Genomic DNA, 16,851 nt, shown 5'->3' with positions numbered 1-16,851 from the left:
GAAGCTGTTACCATGGCAACTCCACTGTGCTGTACAGTAGAAGCCATTTTAAGGCAGTATGGTAGAAGCCACTTTAAGGCACAGCAAGCTCTTAACAAAACACACACCCTGAGGGGTGTTAGGGGTGTCTTACCACCACATTATTTGTTTCCAGAGGGTAAGTAATCTCTGTACCAAGTTTGGTTGAAATTGCTCAAAGTGTTCTAGAGCAGTGGATCTCAACCTTCCTAATGCCGCGACCCTTTAAATACAGTTCCTCATGTTGTGGTCACCCCCAACCAAAATTTATTTTATGTTTTCCGTATTTTTTCAAAAATATGTGTTTTCCGATTATTTTAGGCAACTCCTGTGAAAGGGTCGTTCGTCCCCCAAAGGGGTCCCGACCCACAGGTTGAGAACCACTGTTCTAGAGTTATGCTGGAACATACACACAAACACCCAGAGCAATAGCTAGATAGATAGCTAGATAGCTAGATATAGATAGATTCAATTAGATAGATTTGATTACATTAGATAGATGATAGATAGATAGATAGATAGATAGATAGATAGATAGATAGATAGATGATAGATAGATAGATAGATTAGGATAGGTAGATTAGATAGATTAGATAGATTAGATTGATAGATTAGATTGATTGATAGATTAGATTGATAGATTAGATAGATAGATAGATAGGTAGGTAGGTAGGTAGGTAGGTAGGTAGGTAGGTAGGTAGGTAGGTAGGTAGGTAGGTAGATAGATATTGTATATAGATAGTCCTTAACTTGATTGAACTTAATAATTATGATAAGACATGACAGTTAAAACAGGTCATCAAGTGACTGACCCAGTTTAACCTTCTTTTGCAGCCATCATTAAGCGAATGCTACAGTTGTAAAGCAAACACCGCATTAGTTAAGCAAGTCTATTATTTGCGAAGGGGACTTTTTTTTTTTTTTTTTTTGCTGGAAACTGGAAACAAACACTGGTTTCTGGCAAAAAACATTGTAAAAGACATCACTTGACCTGTGGTGCTGGAAATAGCCATAAATGTGATCCAGTTGCTGAGCGCACAGAATGTGGCCATCAGAACTTAAGAAGTGCATTGTAAGCAGCTTGGGGGGGGGGGGGGGAACTGTCATAACTTTGAACAGTTGCTAAGCGACCAATTGTAAGTTGAGGATTACAGTACCTAATTTTTCATTTGTGGAAGCTGGTGACAATCTCTACCATAAAAACGGAGGGAGGGAGGGAGACTGTAATGTAGCTGAAACTAGCCAGTATTAACCCCTTCTGGTAAAAAAAAAAAACCTGGAAATTTATGAATGCGTTGAATAATGAGACAATGACTACTACATGCTGGATACATTCACCCAGTGTATTTTCAAATGACTCGTATATTTGATGACTGTTGCTTAAGCTTACATTTAAGATAAATGTAAGTTAATTAGCAGAACCAGTGGACGTTTTGCTCCGCGCTCCCATGTGGTCAGTGGCGTTTCTATCCTGTGGGGAAAGAAGGAAAACTGTTTCATAATTTATGTTGACATTTTGCAACAGAAACAAACTAACCACGAGTTAAAATAGAATTTGTTTTTATAGCGACCCATCATATAGAAAAAGCCACAATGTGTCTATTGGGTGAGTGTCAAACTGAAAAGAGTTACTCATGTGGGGAACTGGAGACCAGATACTTAATCTCTGTGTGAAATGTTTAGTAAAAATGTATCTTCATACTTGGTTGAAATCGGTTAATCCTTAAATTTCCCAAGTTTTATGTTGAAATATATACTGAATTATAACACATACATTTTCATTGTGAATGGTTCCATCAAGACCCCTTGTGTCTTCCTGCAGTATATCCATGGACTCTATCCTGAAATACAAAGCAAAGGAGAAGCAATTGAGATGTGCAAAGTGGAAACAAGAACTGATTAGAAGTGAAAGTTTATCTATCTAGTTCTCACTTCACTCATACAACAGACCCGGACTGTGGCTGTCCCCCCCCAACCCCCCCCAAAAAGACAGCAATCTAAATTTCATTGTTATTTGTGCAATATAGGATAGAGTCTTTCACCTCTAGTACAAAAAGCAAGAAAGGAATGTGTCAGGTAAAATATCAGGGGTAATAGAATTGGAGGTCTCTGCCCAATCTAGGATTTGCAAGTCAGGGTACAACATGATAGATTGTGCATAACTGGGAAATTATACCGTATTTGTGAATGAGTCACGGTGGCGCAATGGTTAGAATGCAGTATTGCAGACTAACTCTGCCCACCGCCAGGAGTTCGATCCTGACCGGCTCAAGATTGACACAGACTTCCATCCTTCTGAGGTCAGTAAAATGAGGATCCAGATTGTTGAGAGCAATATGCTGGCATTGTAAACCATCCAGAGAGGGCTGTAAAGCACTATGGAGTGATATATAAGTCTATTGCTAAGGGATATTGCTACCTGCTTTATACCTAAAAGAAAAAAAAGCATTGCCCTACTCAAACTGCTAGAGAAAACTGCAAATAGGACAGGAGAAGAAAGTACCATCCATTTCCTGATGTTTGTTACTTTCAATTTATAGTGCAGAAAAAAGTCTAGCAATGGTGAGAGAAATGTTTGAGCCCACATACCAGATAAAAGTTGTGCAAAGGAAGTCTTTAATGGTGCTTTTTGGACAGACAGGAGAAAATTAAATACCTCTGAATCTGATGAATGCAAAATGCATTCAGTTTACTGTTCAGTTTATTGGATTGCTTTGCCCAAAATTCCTGCAACAAATTTTCTTAATGTGAGTCAGATGACAAAACATTACATCAAGTAACCAACAATGGAGAAAGAATAATCACACATACCACGGTATCCTTTTCAAGGCTTGCGAGAAACTCTGTTCTCTTCTCAAGATTGGCAAGTTCTTTAACGACACTCTGGTGAAAGAGTTCCAATTCATGCAGTCTGCAGCGGATATATCAAAGATACTTGTTTCATTAGCAAAAAAGAATCTTGATATTGCTATATACTAGTGTAACATATAAATGTCTTTATCCATTGTATCAGTTTCTGTCAAGTATCTTAATAGGTTTGCATGCTTGATTTGGAAATCAACTGTTGAGTAAACCAATCTAGCTTGAATACAGATAGTCCTCAACTTACAACAGTTCATTTAGTAGCCATTTACAATGGCACTGAAAACACTTGAGTTGTGCCCGTTTTTCACACTTATGACCTTTGCAGCAGCCCCACGGTAATGTGATCAAAATTCAGAACCTAGGCAATTGTCTCAGATTTATAACGGAATTGCAGTGTCACGGGGTCAACGAAATCACCTTTTGCGAACGTCTGACAAGGAAAGTCAATGAGAAAACCAGATTCACTTAACAACCATGTCACTAATTGAACAACTGCAGTGCTTCACTTAACCAGGAAAGGTCGTACAATGGAGCAAAATTCACTGAACAAACGTCTCACTTAGCAGCAAAAATTTTGGGCTCAATTATGGTCCTAATTCAAGGACTGCCTATAAATTGTTTGCGAATCGTATTGTTGGGACATTTGGTTTCCTCCAAAACTTTTTATTGTGGAAGTCTTGTTAAAACTAACCACTGTGCAGAGATTTCCCTCAACTATTTCTTGTATTATTATTATTATTGTGTTTCTTTATGACATACAATCTAAGACTATCGTTGTACACATTCTACCGTGATGCTCAGTTCAGACAAAGCAATAGCAAGCACAAATAAGCCTAACCAATGTCTAACTTGCCACCCTAATTTGTTTAATTAATTGTTTATGGAAGCGATTCCAATGCAAGGCACATAGAGCAAGCAGAGTCGTGGGCTGAAATACGAAAATCATTATGCTGTTTTTGCCCATTACTTTAACTAAATATTCCTTAGCTGAAAAAATGAGCATGTTTTTCCTAGGTCAGCGATGGCAAAGCAAGTGCCGAAAAAGGAGTGTGTGCCCACTCGTCAGGAATGGAACCCAGAAGAGAAGCTGGCATAGGACCTAGTTATTTGCGGGATCGCATCCTGCCCCATACATCCCTACGACCAATCCGCTCACACAGAGAGGGACTTCTCCGGGTGCCGTCCGCTAAACAGTGTCGGGGGGCGGCACCCAGGAGCAGGGCCTTCTCTGTGATGGGCCCAGCCCTGTGGAATGACCTCCCCCTTGACATCAGGATTACTTCCGATCTCCGCTCCTTCCGTGTAAAGCTCAAGACCCACCTCTTTCAATTATCTGGCCTGGCTCAACCGTAGTTTATCCTCCTCCTGACAGTCCTTTTTAAATTGTATTTTATCATGGGATATTTTAATGGCTAATTTTAATTTTCTATTATTATTATTAATGTGATATATGTTTGATTACTACCTCCTCCATGTATGTATATGTATGTATATGTGTGTACCTGTATGTCTACATGTATGTATGTATATTTTTATTATACGCCGCCCCGAGTCCCTTGCGGAGAGGGAGCGGCTAACAAATAAAAAATTTGAATTTGAATTTGAAGTGAGCATGCGCACGCTGGGAAATGAACTTTCGGTTTCCGGCGCATGCATGCCCACCGGCCAGCTTGACTTCTGGTTACTGGTACGCATGTGCATGTGACAATCAGCTGGTCTGCACGCATGTACATATGGGAAACCGAAAGACCAGCTCTTCCAGTTTCCAGCACTGCCGCATGTGTAAAAAACAGCTGATTATCGCATGCGCACCAGAAATCTGGAAGAGGCACGGGCGTGTGCCAGCCGACATGGATCTGCATGCCACTTTGGACACAGGTGCCATAGGTTCGCCATCATGGTCCTAGGTGAACAGAGCAACATCAAAGCTTCATCTTATGAACCATGAGCTACCTTGCCAAATGCATAAGCCATCCCATCTCCTTGAACTTCTACTAGGAAAAGAGGTTACTGTGCTTATACCACAGAAGATGGGTACCACTTACCGCCTCTTCTGGATCTGATGCAACAAGGCTGATATATTCTGTTCAGGTGCCTTCATGACTGTGTGTGTATAAATCTCCATCCGTTTGTATCTAAACTAAGTCACAGTACTGGGAGATTAGAATCACAAATTATATGTAGAAAGAAGTATAACCCCAATCTAAATGGTCTGTAAGGACCACACATTATAAAAAAAAATATGGAAGGGAAGTGTCATACCCCCATTGGAGACTGAATCCGAGGTGGAGGATGAGCAGGAGCTGTGGCCAATGGAGACTGAGGGGATGGTTTTGTTGGCTTCGGAGGAATGTGGGGAGGAGCAGGACAAGGCAGCCCAAGGCCCCTCAGGATTGGGAACGGCTTGTTAGCAGGGAGGAACAGGGGCAGGATGACCAAGAAAGAGCAGACAGTGGAAATGAAGAGCGACGGAGCTCAGGCAATGAACAAGGACTAGCCCCTCCTGATCCCCGAGTATGGAGAGGTGGAAATAGCACAGGTCGACCCTACGAGTAGGGAGGAGAGCCCCCCCCGTCTCTCTTCACAAGTCACACCTGGGGACTTAAGGAGACACTGAGGGGAGGGGCGTTTGTCGGGAATTCATGGAGTTTTGTGTGCCATTGCCAATGTTTGCATTTCCTGGACTTGATTTATTTCTTGCTTCCTGGACTAACTGCTTTGTTCATTTGCTTCTTGGACTCACTTATTCCCTTGCCTCGTTGGATTTTTTGCTGTGCAGCCATTGTGCTCACATTTTATTGGACTACTTGTGGCCAGAGGTTGCTGAAGGTGTGTGTGTGTGTGTGTGTGTGAGAGAGAGAGAGAGAGAGGGAGGGAGGGAGGGAGGGAGGGAGAGAGAGAGGGAGGGAGGGAGGGAGGGAGAGAGAGAGAGAGAGCGCACTTTGCTCTGGGACTTGCCATAAACATGGGAGCGTTTGGGGGAAAGTTGGAACAATAAAGGGGTGGTTTGAACTATCAGCTGACTGTGTTGCCTCTATGCCTTGCCCCGGATCATCACAGGAAGACAAGAAAAGATAAGGAGAGACAACTGGTTGCACATAAGGGAATTTGAAAAAGGAAAAGAAAGAGTTTACATCAGAGGTGGTATTATGCTGGTTCGCCTCGGTTCGGGAGAACCAGTAGTGGTCATGGCAGGAGGCCCCACCCACCCACCCAGATGATCTGCACATGTGCAGAAGATGTGCAGAAGCGCCACAGGCGCGCATGCTCCCGGTTCCAAATGAAGCGAAGATGATAGCATTTCATGCTTGGTTTACATACACGCGAGCCTATCTAGAAATTATTCGCAAGTATAAAAATGACTGTTGGCCAATTGTAGGGAAAAAGAATTACCCAAAAAATTTTCTTCAACTCGCTTGTAAAATTCTCAAAAGCTTCAATAACCTCCGAGTCACCAAGTTTTTCTTCAAGGATTTTAGAGGCAAATACTTCATTCTCAAATTCATTTAAAGGTTGGCCTGCACAAAAAGAAGCACAGCTCTACTAGCAAGGCATATATAACAATAACCAGCCAAAGGATAATCAGGAAAATGCAAAGCTGTGTTTAACTGAACAAATAGGAAACCTCTTAACTTTGTACACCTAGTTGGAAACCTCTACAAATAATACTGCCAATTATCTGAAACACAATTCCTCTCAGCCGCACTTACCAAAAGTTTAATTTTTTGTTATAAAACTTGCTGCGAAGAGCCCTCCCTCCTCCCCTTATTTACAGGTGGTGTACAGTAATTCATCTTTTATGCCTATTTTAGCATTTTGGAGATCTTATTCATAAAGGCCTTTTACATAAAGTTTTCTTTAAATCATCATCATTTGGGAATTTCAGTTTATAATCTGTTCATTCATGGTATTTTAATTTGTTTGAATGTTTTTGATTATATTGTAACAGCTTAGAAACTGTGCAGAGAAATGAAATGGATATATAAATGTTAACAGAAGGAAATTAATAGGATGCAGTCTTACCTCCTAAAATGCTTTGATTATGGGGTGGTGTAACAGGTTAATAAGACTGGAGATGTTTATGAAGATAGGAACACATAGGGAAAAAGTTGAACACTCCCATGGTTTTAACTCTTAAAATCATACATAGGCTTTAAAAAAACCAGTTAGTGAGGTGGCGCAGTGGTTAGAAGGCAGTACTGCAGGCTACTTCTGCTGACTGCCGGCACTTCGAGTTTCACCTGCTCAAGGTTGACTCAGCCTTCCATCCTTCTGAGTTCAGTAAAATGAGGATCCAGATTGTTGGGAGGCAATAGGCTGACTCTGTAAACTGCTTAGGGATAGCTATAAAGCACCGTGAAGTGGTATGTAAGTTTAAGTGCTATTGCTATCAATTATTAAAAAAATATGAACCAAGTGTTTTGTCTCTTAAGCTACCTTTTCAGGGAATGCTCAAGGAGATCAACAATGACAGGACAGATGAAATCCAAATTCAGACTATATTAAAGAGAGTGTTAGCAAAAATTAGAGCTGCTAAAAATGAAACGAAAAATTATCTTCAGAATGCCCTCAAAACAGGCCTTTGCTTTTGAAAAGACACGAGTGAAAAGGGAATGTACTACCCATTATTACATCCATTCTGAAAGCAGACCATTAAAGCCGACACCAGCCAGAGCATAGCAAAACTCAAAAGTAGTAGTAAAAGATTGGAAGGTATGGAGAGACCTGGCCCACAGAATCGCCAAGAGTCGGTCACAACTGAATGGATAACCTCATCATCATCTTCATTATCTAAAGGCAATTCGATTCAGATCACACATTTTTGCTCCAATTTTTTATGGAACGTTCTTACTAGAGTTCTAGTGTTGATTACCTTTTGGTGTTTCATCTGCCTTTTCTATGGAGGAAAAGAGTTTCCTTGGTTCAAAGGTTAAGCTGAATTCATTACTAGGCAGACTTTCAGTGTGTTTTGAGCGCTTTCTATTGAAATCAGCTGACCATTCTAGGAAAAGAAATTATATTCAGTAGTTAGTGGGAAGTTTCACCAGTTTAGACTTTTACCGTTTTAAGTGTCACTGAAATTTTGATGGGACTTGCAATTCAAACCAAGCTTTGTTCACATCATTTGGACCAGTGGTGGGATTCAAAATTTTTTACCACTGGTTTTGTGGGCAGGGCGGGGCTTGGTGGGTGTGACTGGGTGGGCATGACAGGGGAAGGATACTGCAAAATCCCCATTCCCTCCTCATTCCAGGGCAAGGATACTTTAAAATCCACATTCCCTCCCCACCCCACTAACCTCCTTTCCAGTTCCATTCTCCTTTGCAGGACAACAGAAGATCCAGCTGATCAGCTGGGACGCTGATCAGCTGGGACTCGGGAGGCAGCAAATAGATGGGGACAAAGCCAACCAAAGGTGATATTTGTCAGTTCTCTGAACTACTGAAAATTTACGCTACCGGTTCACCAGAACCAGTCAGAACTGGCTGAATACCACCTCTGATTTGGACCCATACAGCTTGCCTTTTCAATTTTTGATAATTAAACTGTCCAGGCCACAAAAGTATAGCGGGAGAGAAAGCAGAGAGGACTGATACTATCCTTCTCCTTAAAAACTAAAAAAAAAAAAAAAAACCGATGTCAAGATTGCTATTTTTCTTTCAGCTTTATCCAATTTTCCTTTGCTAGCACTTATTTTACCTGAAAATTTCCTCTTAGGGTTGGAGATTTTATCTTCCAGGAGTAGAGTACTAGCTGCAGCTTCATATTTCTAGAAAGCATTAAAAAACAGAAGAAAAGAAGAAAAATATCCAAATTGCAATACTTGTCAAATAGATTCTAGTATTATAATGGAACAATGCAACGAGAGTAATCTGATGTCTTATTGTTACATAAATACAAATAAACAGAATGTAGTCTATATTTCATGCATTCCATCTGTGTATATATGTATGCATGGGTTTCCAAAACCTATACCTTGCTGGTTTCAGCATCTGATGGATAGAATGAAGAACTGCTGTTTAACGGGAAAGTGGCATCTATCATTTCTAAGCCATCTATAAAAAAAAAGATAGTAATAATACTTTAAAATGGAGTTTATGGAGATTCTCAGTCATCCAGGCCATGGTTGTCCCAAAGGTGCTTTTTCAAGAGGCAACTGGACTTTCTTGTTTTTCTTTGAAGATGTTTCGCTTCTTGTTCAAGAAGCTTCTTCAGCTCTGAGCAAAAAACAAGAAAATCCTTTTGCCTTTGGGATACTTTAAAATATTTATTTATTTGTATCCTGCCTTTATCCTTTTACATCTTACTTTTCTGCAATGAAAGATTAAAATATGCGTGTAAAAGCAATGCTAACAATCATAATACATACACCTGAAACAATCATACTGAAGACCTCAAGGAAAATTCAACTTCATCTTATACGTATCCCCATTTTATTTTTTGTCTGTCAAAAGATATTTTCCTAATGACCAGAAAAAAATATCTATTCCTAGATGAAAAGCATGACACAAATAAAGGATTAGACGACGTTCTGAATGGCTTGGAACCGGCTTACAATGCATGTGATGGTGGTCTCCAAATATGCATTTCTTACCAAATGTAATCTAAATTTAGCTTTTAATGTTCTACATTTATCCTTTAAATATTAGTCCTTAATCTAAATTCAACTTTGAGGAAGACGATGAAAACAACTATTTTCCACGTTATGGGTTGGGGTGGGTGGGTGCTGGATTCAGTGTCATTATTTGGAGTGTGGCATTAGCAGCCTTGTGGGAAATTGAACTGCTCTACAAAGTCAGATTTTCTTGTAGATTTAGCACCTGGTAGTGCAACGCTGCTGGTGCCAAACTCCATAGATGGATAACAGCAAACCTCCCATTTTTCACTGTAGCTAGGTACTACTATACAGACTTTGTCTAATTAATTTGCTAATGCAAATTTTCCCCCAACATCCCATCCCGAAATGCAGTATTTCATGATCCTGCATTTTAATCTTTTGGAGAAATAATTCAGACCTTTTTATTATATAGAGAACTGAAGGTCCAAGCAATCAAGTCCCTCCTATTGGCTAGGACAGGGGACCAGCATCTGGACACACACGAGATCCAGGCAGTGTACAAAACCACGCCCAAAACCACACAACCAGTCCCTGGCGCCCAAAAGCTTGGGGGCCCACTGAGCTAGGGAATCAAGAACAACCAGGCAGCTACTCAATCTATCTCCCAAAAAAGAGCATCATGCTGAGAAGACAGCCCTAGCTGCATCCTCAACCAGAGATATAGTTACATATGGGAAACTGTACAGGTAGTCCTTGTTTTATGACCATAATTGACCCCAAAATTTATGTTGTTAAGTGAGACATTTGTTAAGGGAGTTTTGTTCCATTTTACAACCTTTCTTGACCCAGTTGTTAAGTGAATCACTGCAGCTGTTGTTAAGTTAGTAATACAATTGTTAAGTGAATTGGGTTTTCCCATTGACTTTGCTTGCCAGAAGTTTACACAAGAGTCCCGGGACACTGCAACTGTCATAAATATGAGTCAGTTGCCAAGCATCTGAATTTTGATCACACGACTATGAGGATGCTGCAATGGTCGTAAGTGTGAAAAAAGGTTGTAAGTGTGAAAACATCATTTGTTTCAGTGCTGTTGTAACTTTAAATGGTCACTAAATGAATTGTTGTAAGTCAAGGACTAGCTGTACTGAATGCCTGAGTCCATAAGGTAGAAATCTAGAGTTCTCATACTTCTTCTTCCAGAAGTCTTCTACATCTTCATACCTTGTCTCTCCCTCAAATTTTGGGGTAGTGGCTTGGTCATTCCTGTTACCACCTATCATTCAAGGGTCACCTCATTTCTTTAATGTGTAAAAAATATATCCTCACAACCTATGCTATAGTTTTGATGATTAAAGGGTTAATATATATAATGGTTTAAATAATTTCTATAATGTCAACCGTGGGCCACAGAGTATGTAGGATTATGACACTAGACGATGAAGATTTCCTTTAGCGACATATCATTCTCATAAGTGACAAACAAAATCAAGCTTTGTTTGTTTAAAAAGGTAAACATTCCTTTCAATTTTAAACGTTACAATACAGACATTCAAAATTGAATAGGTTTCAAACAGCTTGGATGGTGGGACAATTTAAAACTTTAAAAGAACACGACACACTCCTGGAGGACCACAAGATGTCAATGGTCTGCTACAAAAGTTGCTCCATCTCTTCACAAAGAGATAATGGAGAGCATTCCAAATCCTATTACGTAACACAGGTTTTTAAAACAATAAAATGACAAGTTCACACACAGTCTGAGACAATAGTGAAAGGAGCAGAATTCTGAATTGCCAGTTGCAATCTGATTAAGCCCACACCACTAGTATATGATATAAAGTTTTAGATTCAAACAGAGTTCAAATGACACTGGATGGAGGCACATACTTTGCCGAATATGTGAATTAGGAGTTGAACAAGCGTAAACTGGACAATGGGTGGTATAGTGATGCATCTCTGATACTGGATTTGTTCTTCTCTGTATCTTGTTCCTAGGCACTGTTGAATTTTCCACCTAGAGAAGAAACTGAAAGCATCAAATCAAACACCTAGCAACAGACCTAACATACAAGTTGTATTACTTACTGCAGCCATATACAGGTAGTCCTTGGGTTACAACCATTCATTCAAAGTTATAATGGTGCTAATGGGAACTTACAATGGTCCTCAGCGTTCCAGCCATTGGAACATTCCCTGCAGTCACTTAATCATAATTTGGGCATGTGACATTCAATTTATGATTATGACACTGCAGCAAGTAACCAGGATTTCCTATATTCCCTGCCAACTTCCCACAAGCAAAATCAACAGCTGGACAGCTGGAACTCATAACTGAGTGAGGTCCTTGATTAAATGATGGAAATTAGGACTCTGCCGGAATTGCCATCATCAAGTGATGTGGTCACAAGACATCGTGCTTCACAATTATGTTGTTTAGGAACAGTTCCCGATCCCATTTGTTGTCCTAATCTGAAGACTACCTGCACTGATCAAAAAGTTCAACAACCTAAAAAAAGTTATAGTTAATTTATTCTGCAGTAGAATTTTAATAATTTTTTGTTTATAACTCTTAATATCATATGTGGATGATACTACTACTCAGATGAAAGTACATGTTATCTAAATTTGTTGTTGCTAGGAGTTCTGAGGGACAGGAAATCTAACCCCCTTTGTTTATAACAAAGCATGGTAAAAACCACACAGTTAAAGTTCAAAGTCTTGGTTTTGCCAGAATAATACAATTGAAATGAAGATGAATGAATTACCACGTTTGTTTGTTTTTAATACTGTTTGGAATGAAGATTGGAGGTTAAGAGCATCAAATAAACCAAATTAAATGTAGAAACACTACAAAGTTCTACAATCATGAGATACTGACAATGTAAAATATACCAAAATAAAACAATATTGACATAAAGGATCTTTAGAAAAGCTAGGTGGGGGGGAGGGAAGCATGGCAAATTTTCAATCCAATCCTGCTATAAAAGAACTTGTAGAATTGAATAAAGTTGCCTCTTGAAAAGATCTACTAGAATGACTGTATCTCATTCATAGCTTGTTTGATTCCAGGTGTATCCAAAAGCGCAAGGATCCGAAGACAGAACAGGGACTTTCCCTTAACAGACAATTTTGCCTCTGGCTTCACAAATCAAGGTAGGAGGTTAGGATTGGTATAAATGATTACAAATCTAAAGGACTATTATATCAGAAATTATGTATTGCATTTCCTGGTCTATATCCAACCTTTGTTACAGGCCAAGATTGCCAAAAAGATAAAGTATCTTTACTTTATAAAGAGGGTGCAGAGGGTGTGGGAGACCTGTAGAGTGCTCCCAGGGGATGGGGAGAGAGAAAAACGGCCCGCTTTTCGTGAAAATGGTGCGTGTTGGCAACACAGCTACATTCTTGAAGCAAATGACAACCTACTGGAATGTTAATTCAATAGAAGAAATAAGGTACACAGAGCACCAAAATAGTTTCCTTATACTTGCCGCTTCTTACTTAACCAAAGCATCATGCGAATCTTAAAGTAGTTTGATTTAAAAATTTTTTTTGAAGATATCCACAATAATACAGTTGTCGATCCTTTCTTTACATTCCTAAGAAATTCTAACATCATACAAGGAGAGTGTAAGACAGGGCAATGTAAAAAAAAAAGAACAGAGCAAAGATATTAGGCCAAATAGAATTCTACATAGTCTATACAACTGGCAGCCATATCCATCAAAAGAAGAAAAGAAAAGAAAAAGATCACAATTCCAGTTTTCCTTACTTTCTTTGCACCATAATCAGTTCCACTGCTTGGGGAAGACAAGGGCAATACTGTGAGAGGAAAGATAAATGAAAGTTTGCAATTATGGGCAGAGATCATAGATATACCACCTACTACTTCCAACAAGTTGAAAGTAATATGCAATATGCAAAGTTAGAAATCATTAATATATGATACTGAACACTGTCAAATCTATAAACTGGCACACCTGCGCACGCGCACGCACAAACAAACGATGCTGCAAGCCTAAGTCTGTGCTAAAAAGAATTATGATCCTTAATGTTTGCTTTAGAAGTTCTGGTTTAATTTTATCTACAGTTACTTGGAAACAAGTTGCACTGAACTAATTACTCCTAGCAACATTTTAAACAACAACTACTTTACAACCATTGTTTTTACCTTTTAGCTTGCTTTTGACTTTTATTTTTTTCCGAGTGTAGTCTGCCACTTTGGGTAATGAGTTGGTCTGAGAGTTACGAATCCAGCTTTTTTCACTCCCACCACTGCTCAGAGAATCTGAGTTGCTTTCAGAAAAGAGATGAGTCTTGTAGTTAGAAGGCTGGGAAAACATACAAGCAACAGTCAGTGCCACCCGAAAGGTAACTGCCATTACAAAGTTTCATTCCAGAAGCATTTAAATGGGTCCTCCCTTTAAAATCAACATTACTGAGCTAACCCTTAAAGGTCAAGTGTACCTATTTTGTTTTGGAATCACATTTCTGCATTGGGGGGAAACTATTTAAAATATTTAGGAAACCCTTTTTCAATATTGTGCAGAATGTTCAAGGCATCAAAACATATAGAATACACACAGTGCTAAGGCAGGTAGCCTGCACCTTTGGGACAACCATAACTGGATGACTGAGAATCTTCATAGACATATCTGCTCTGCAATCAGCAGATATGTCTAAGGAGATTCTCAGTCATCCGGGTCATGGTTGTCCCAAAGGTGCTTTTTCAAGAGACAACTGAACTTTTTGTTTTTTCTTTGAAGACGTTTCGCTTCTCATCCAAGAAGCTTCTTCAGCTCTGACTGGATGGTGAGGAATGAGGTTGGAAGGAGGTGCTTTGACTTCCCCACCATCCAGTCAGAGCGAAAGAAGCTTCTTGGATGAGAAGCGAATCGTCTTCAAAGAAAAGCCAGAAAGTCCAGTTGCCTCTTGAAAAAAAAGCACCTTTGGAACTATCAGTAGATATCATTGGGCAAAGCAAGGATGTCAAGGACGTCCTTGAAACAGGGCCTTCAATCGGATCACAGTTTCAGATGAAAAGCCTGTCAGGATAATAATGACTTAAAGCTGACCAGCCAATCTAAAGCTGACGCAACTGTAAAGCTGATGAAATGTAAGGTTGATACAATGAAGATGAATCAGCATTGGTATAGCCAATTGAAGACTGTGAAGGAGTCCACACAAGTCTTTACCACTTTAAGAGGTGTCTATATAAAGGAGGCCATGAGAGGGAGTGTCTCTCTCTCTTCGTGTATCTCTCTCGTGTCCGGTATCCGCTAAGTCTTCTGTGTAGCGTTAAAAGGAAAATTGATTGCTTGTCAGGTATTTGCTACAATATATATTTCTGTATATGTTGTAGATAAACCACTGTTAAATGTCTAAGTCTCTGTATGCTGTTTTGTTCCTGGGTTGTCCCCTAATAGTAGTCAAGCTGCAAACACTCTGATAAAGCCCTTGCCTGAATCCCAAATGACACTGAGAGAGGCAAGACTTTAATGAACTAAAGGGTCTTTGCATTCCTTGTTTCGTCCCTTGAATTCCTTACACCTGACTTACACCAGCCTTCTTGGGCACAGGACCCAGACTCCCAGGTATTATCCTGGTCATAATCCTCAGAATTTGGAATCTACTGAGATATCACAACTCGTAGATTTTTGGGGACATGGAGACTGACTTAAAAAAATTACAAAAAAATATTAAGAGTAAGAAAAAAATACTTGACTAGTAACAATAGTGTTTTGATATATGTTGTTTTGCTGGGGTTTTTTTTCCCCCCCAAAAAGAAGAAATGGAAAAATCTTTCAAGCAACATGTTCCACATTTTTAGAATTGTTCTGGAAATAAGTAACAGTTTCCCTTCTTTTCATAGCTACACTTATCAATCCTGAGCTTGTGTTGATTCTTTTAATGTGTTGAATGCACCTGTATTTTTCTTCTATTAATTAGTTCATCATAATAAAACAGAAGTACGTTACATTCTAACTCTGTGGATCTTGGGATAATGGGTGTTGCAACATGATTTATCTGGCAGGTACAAGGTTGATCTGATCTGATCAAGGCAGCTAAGTACAAAACACAGGCAGAGAACAAAGGAGGCTACACACTGAAGCTTTTTATCTCTTGGTGAAAAAAGTGTTCTTTATGTTCTTTATGGTAGAATGTAATGTCCACAAGCCTTAATTTGATCAGATAACAGGTCTGGAAGTTCCTTTGTGATTTCAGAAATCTTCAGACTTGAATGTTATTTCAGAGAAGGGAAGGAGAAGCTGAATGACTAGACATGAAAACCATGTCTATTCTCAAATCTATTCTAGAGTAATTCTATGTGCTAGCACAGATATCGTAGGTAATATAGAACAATAAAGGAACAGTAGAATCTTCCCCATTCTGGCATCCTCTAGATCTGTTTGGACTGATTACCAAAGTTGCTATATTGGAATTCTGAAAGCTGTAGAGCCATTCCTTTTTAGTGCCTGCCTTGTTTAGTGATTGCAAATACAACAGAATTTTTTTTTTAATTTTTTTTTTTTACCAATGCGTTCACTTAAATTAAATTTCATGTGCTTGGCAACAATGCAAGCCAGGGTGAAAGTACCATTGGCATAGTTTTGCACAAGATAACTTTATCTGAATGCGTTGGCAACAGAGATCTTTGCGCTCTCTCTTTCTCTCTTACACACATGCACTCACACACAAACATGGTTTGTTTAGCAACCATTTTCACTTCTGATTTAAGGAGCAGTTAATGGTCACTAAATGAGAAGGTACACTTCCAATTCTTCAGGAGGACTAGACTGGGGGAGATTGGAACATTCCTTCCCAAGTGCATCCCTGGCATCTCTCCTTCAAAAGGATTAGTTTCATTCCAGTCTCAGTTAAGTAGTGGCCATTCTTTAAAAACAAAACAAAGCACTTAAACTGACCCAGACATATGAAAGACAGAGTATTAGAAGAAGTTCATAGATGGTGAGAGATGACCAATCTCTCATTTCATGCACTGCTCAAGTAGCAGGGTGGCAGAATTAATCAAATGTCTTAAAAATTCAGAAAGAAGACATTTAGCAGTTATAGCCCTGAAATCACAAACATTTGGGTGTCTGAAGGGCCTATAAACTGTAATACAGGCCATAATAAATATGAAAATTGGACATTACCAGACTTCTTTCAAACTTGTTCAGCTTCATATTTCCCTTTTCCAGACTCCTGCATGCAATATCAGACTATGAATGAAGGATGCCGTGTCCGCAGAAAAAAACCATTTAGCATTATTCTACAAAATCCTGTAAGTCAGTGCCCCCGGTAAATACAGACTGTATTTCCTAAATTCCGCTGGTTATATTTTCCATCTGCACCTTTCTGCTAAATGTGGTTTATGTTGGAATTAATATGTCCTACTTGAACATAAT

At 39.3% G+C, this 16,851-nt stretch overlaps 1 protein-coding gene across 1 annotated transcript in view; it reads right to left on the bottom strand.

Annotated features, from left to right (window-relative positions):
• Positions 1-1,347: 1,347 nt before the first annotated feature.
• Positions 1,348-16,851, bottom strand: part of SYCP2L (synaptonemal complex protein 2 like) — a 45,235-nt gene continuing 29,731 nt past the window's right edge. Inside the window, exons 25-37 of the mRNA XM_081953405.1 lie at positions 16,600-16,648; positions 13,614-13,773; positions 13,215-13,264; positions 11,330-11,456; positions 8,860-8,939; positions 8,584-8,653; positions 7,757-7,885; positions 6,277-6,401; positions 4,929-5,023; positions 2,830-2,929; positions 2,675-2,745; positions 1,793-1,859; positions 1,348-1,489 (exon numbers count right to left, since the gene is read on the bottom strand). Coding sequence (XP_081809531.1) covers positions 1,427-1,489; positions 1,793-1,859; positions 2,675-2,745; positions 2,830-2,929; positions 4,929-5,023; positions 6,277-6,401; positions 7,757-7,885; positions 8,584-8,653; positions 8,860-8,939; positions 11,330-11,456; positions 13,215-13,264; positions 13,614-13,773; positions 16,600-16,648 — 1,186 coding nt within the window. The 3' untranslated portion in view covers positions 1,348-1,426. The remainder of the gene's footprint in view (positions 1,490-1,792; positions 1,860-2,674; positions 2,746-2,829; positions 2,930-4,928; positions 5,024-6,276; positions 6,402-7,756; positions 7,886-8,583; positions 8,654-8,859; positions 8,940-11,329; positions 11,457-13,214; positions 13,265-13,613; positions 13,774-16,599; positions 16,649-16,851) is intronic.

This window comes from Natrix helvetica (genome assembly GCF_964273705.1).
Source record: "Natrix helvetica genome assembly, chromosome: 4".
Taxonomy (NCBI): Eukaryota; Metazoa; Chordata; class Lepidosauria; order Squamata; family Natricidae; genus Natrix; species Natrix helvetica.
The sequence above is the reverse complement of the archived record's forward strand: the minus strand, read 5'-3'. Positions and strand labels throughout refer to the sequence as shown.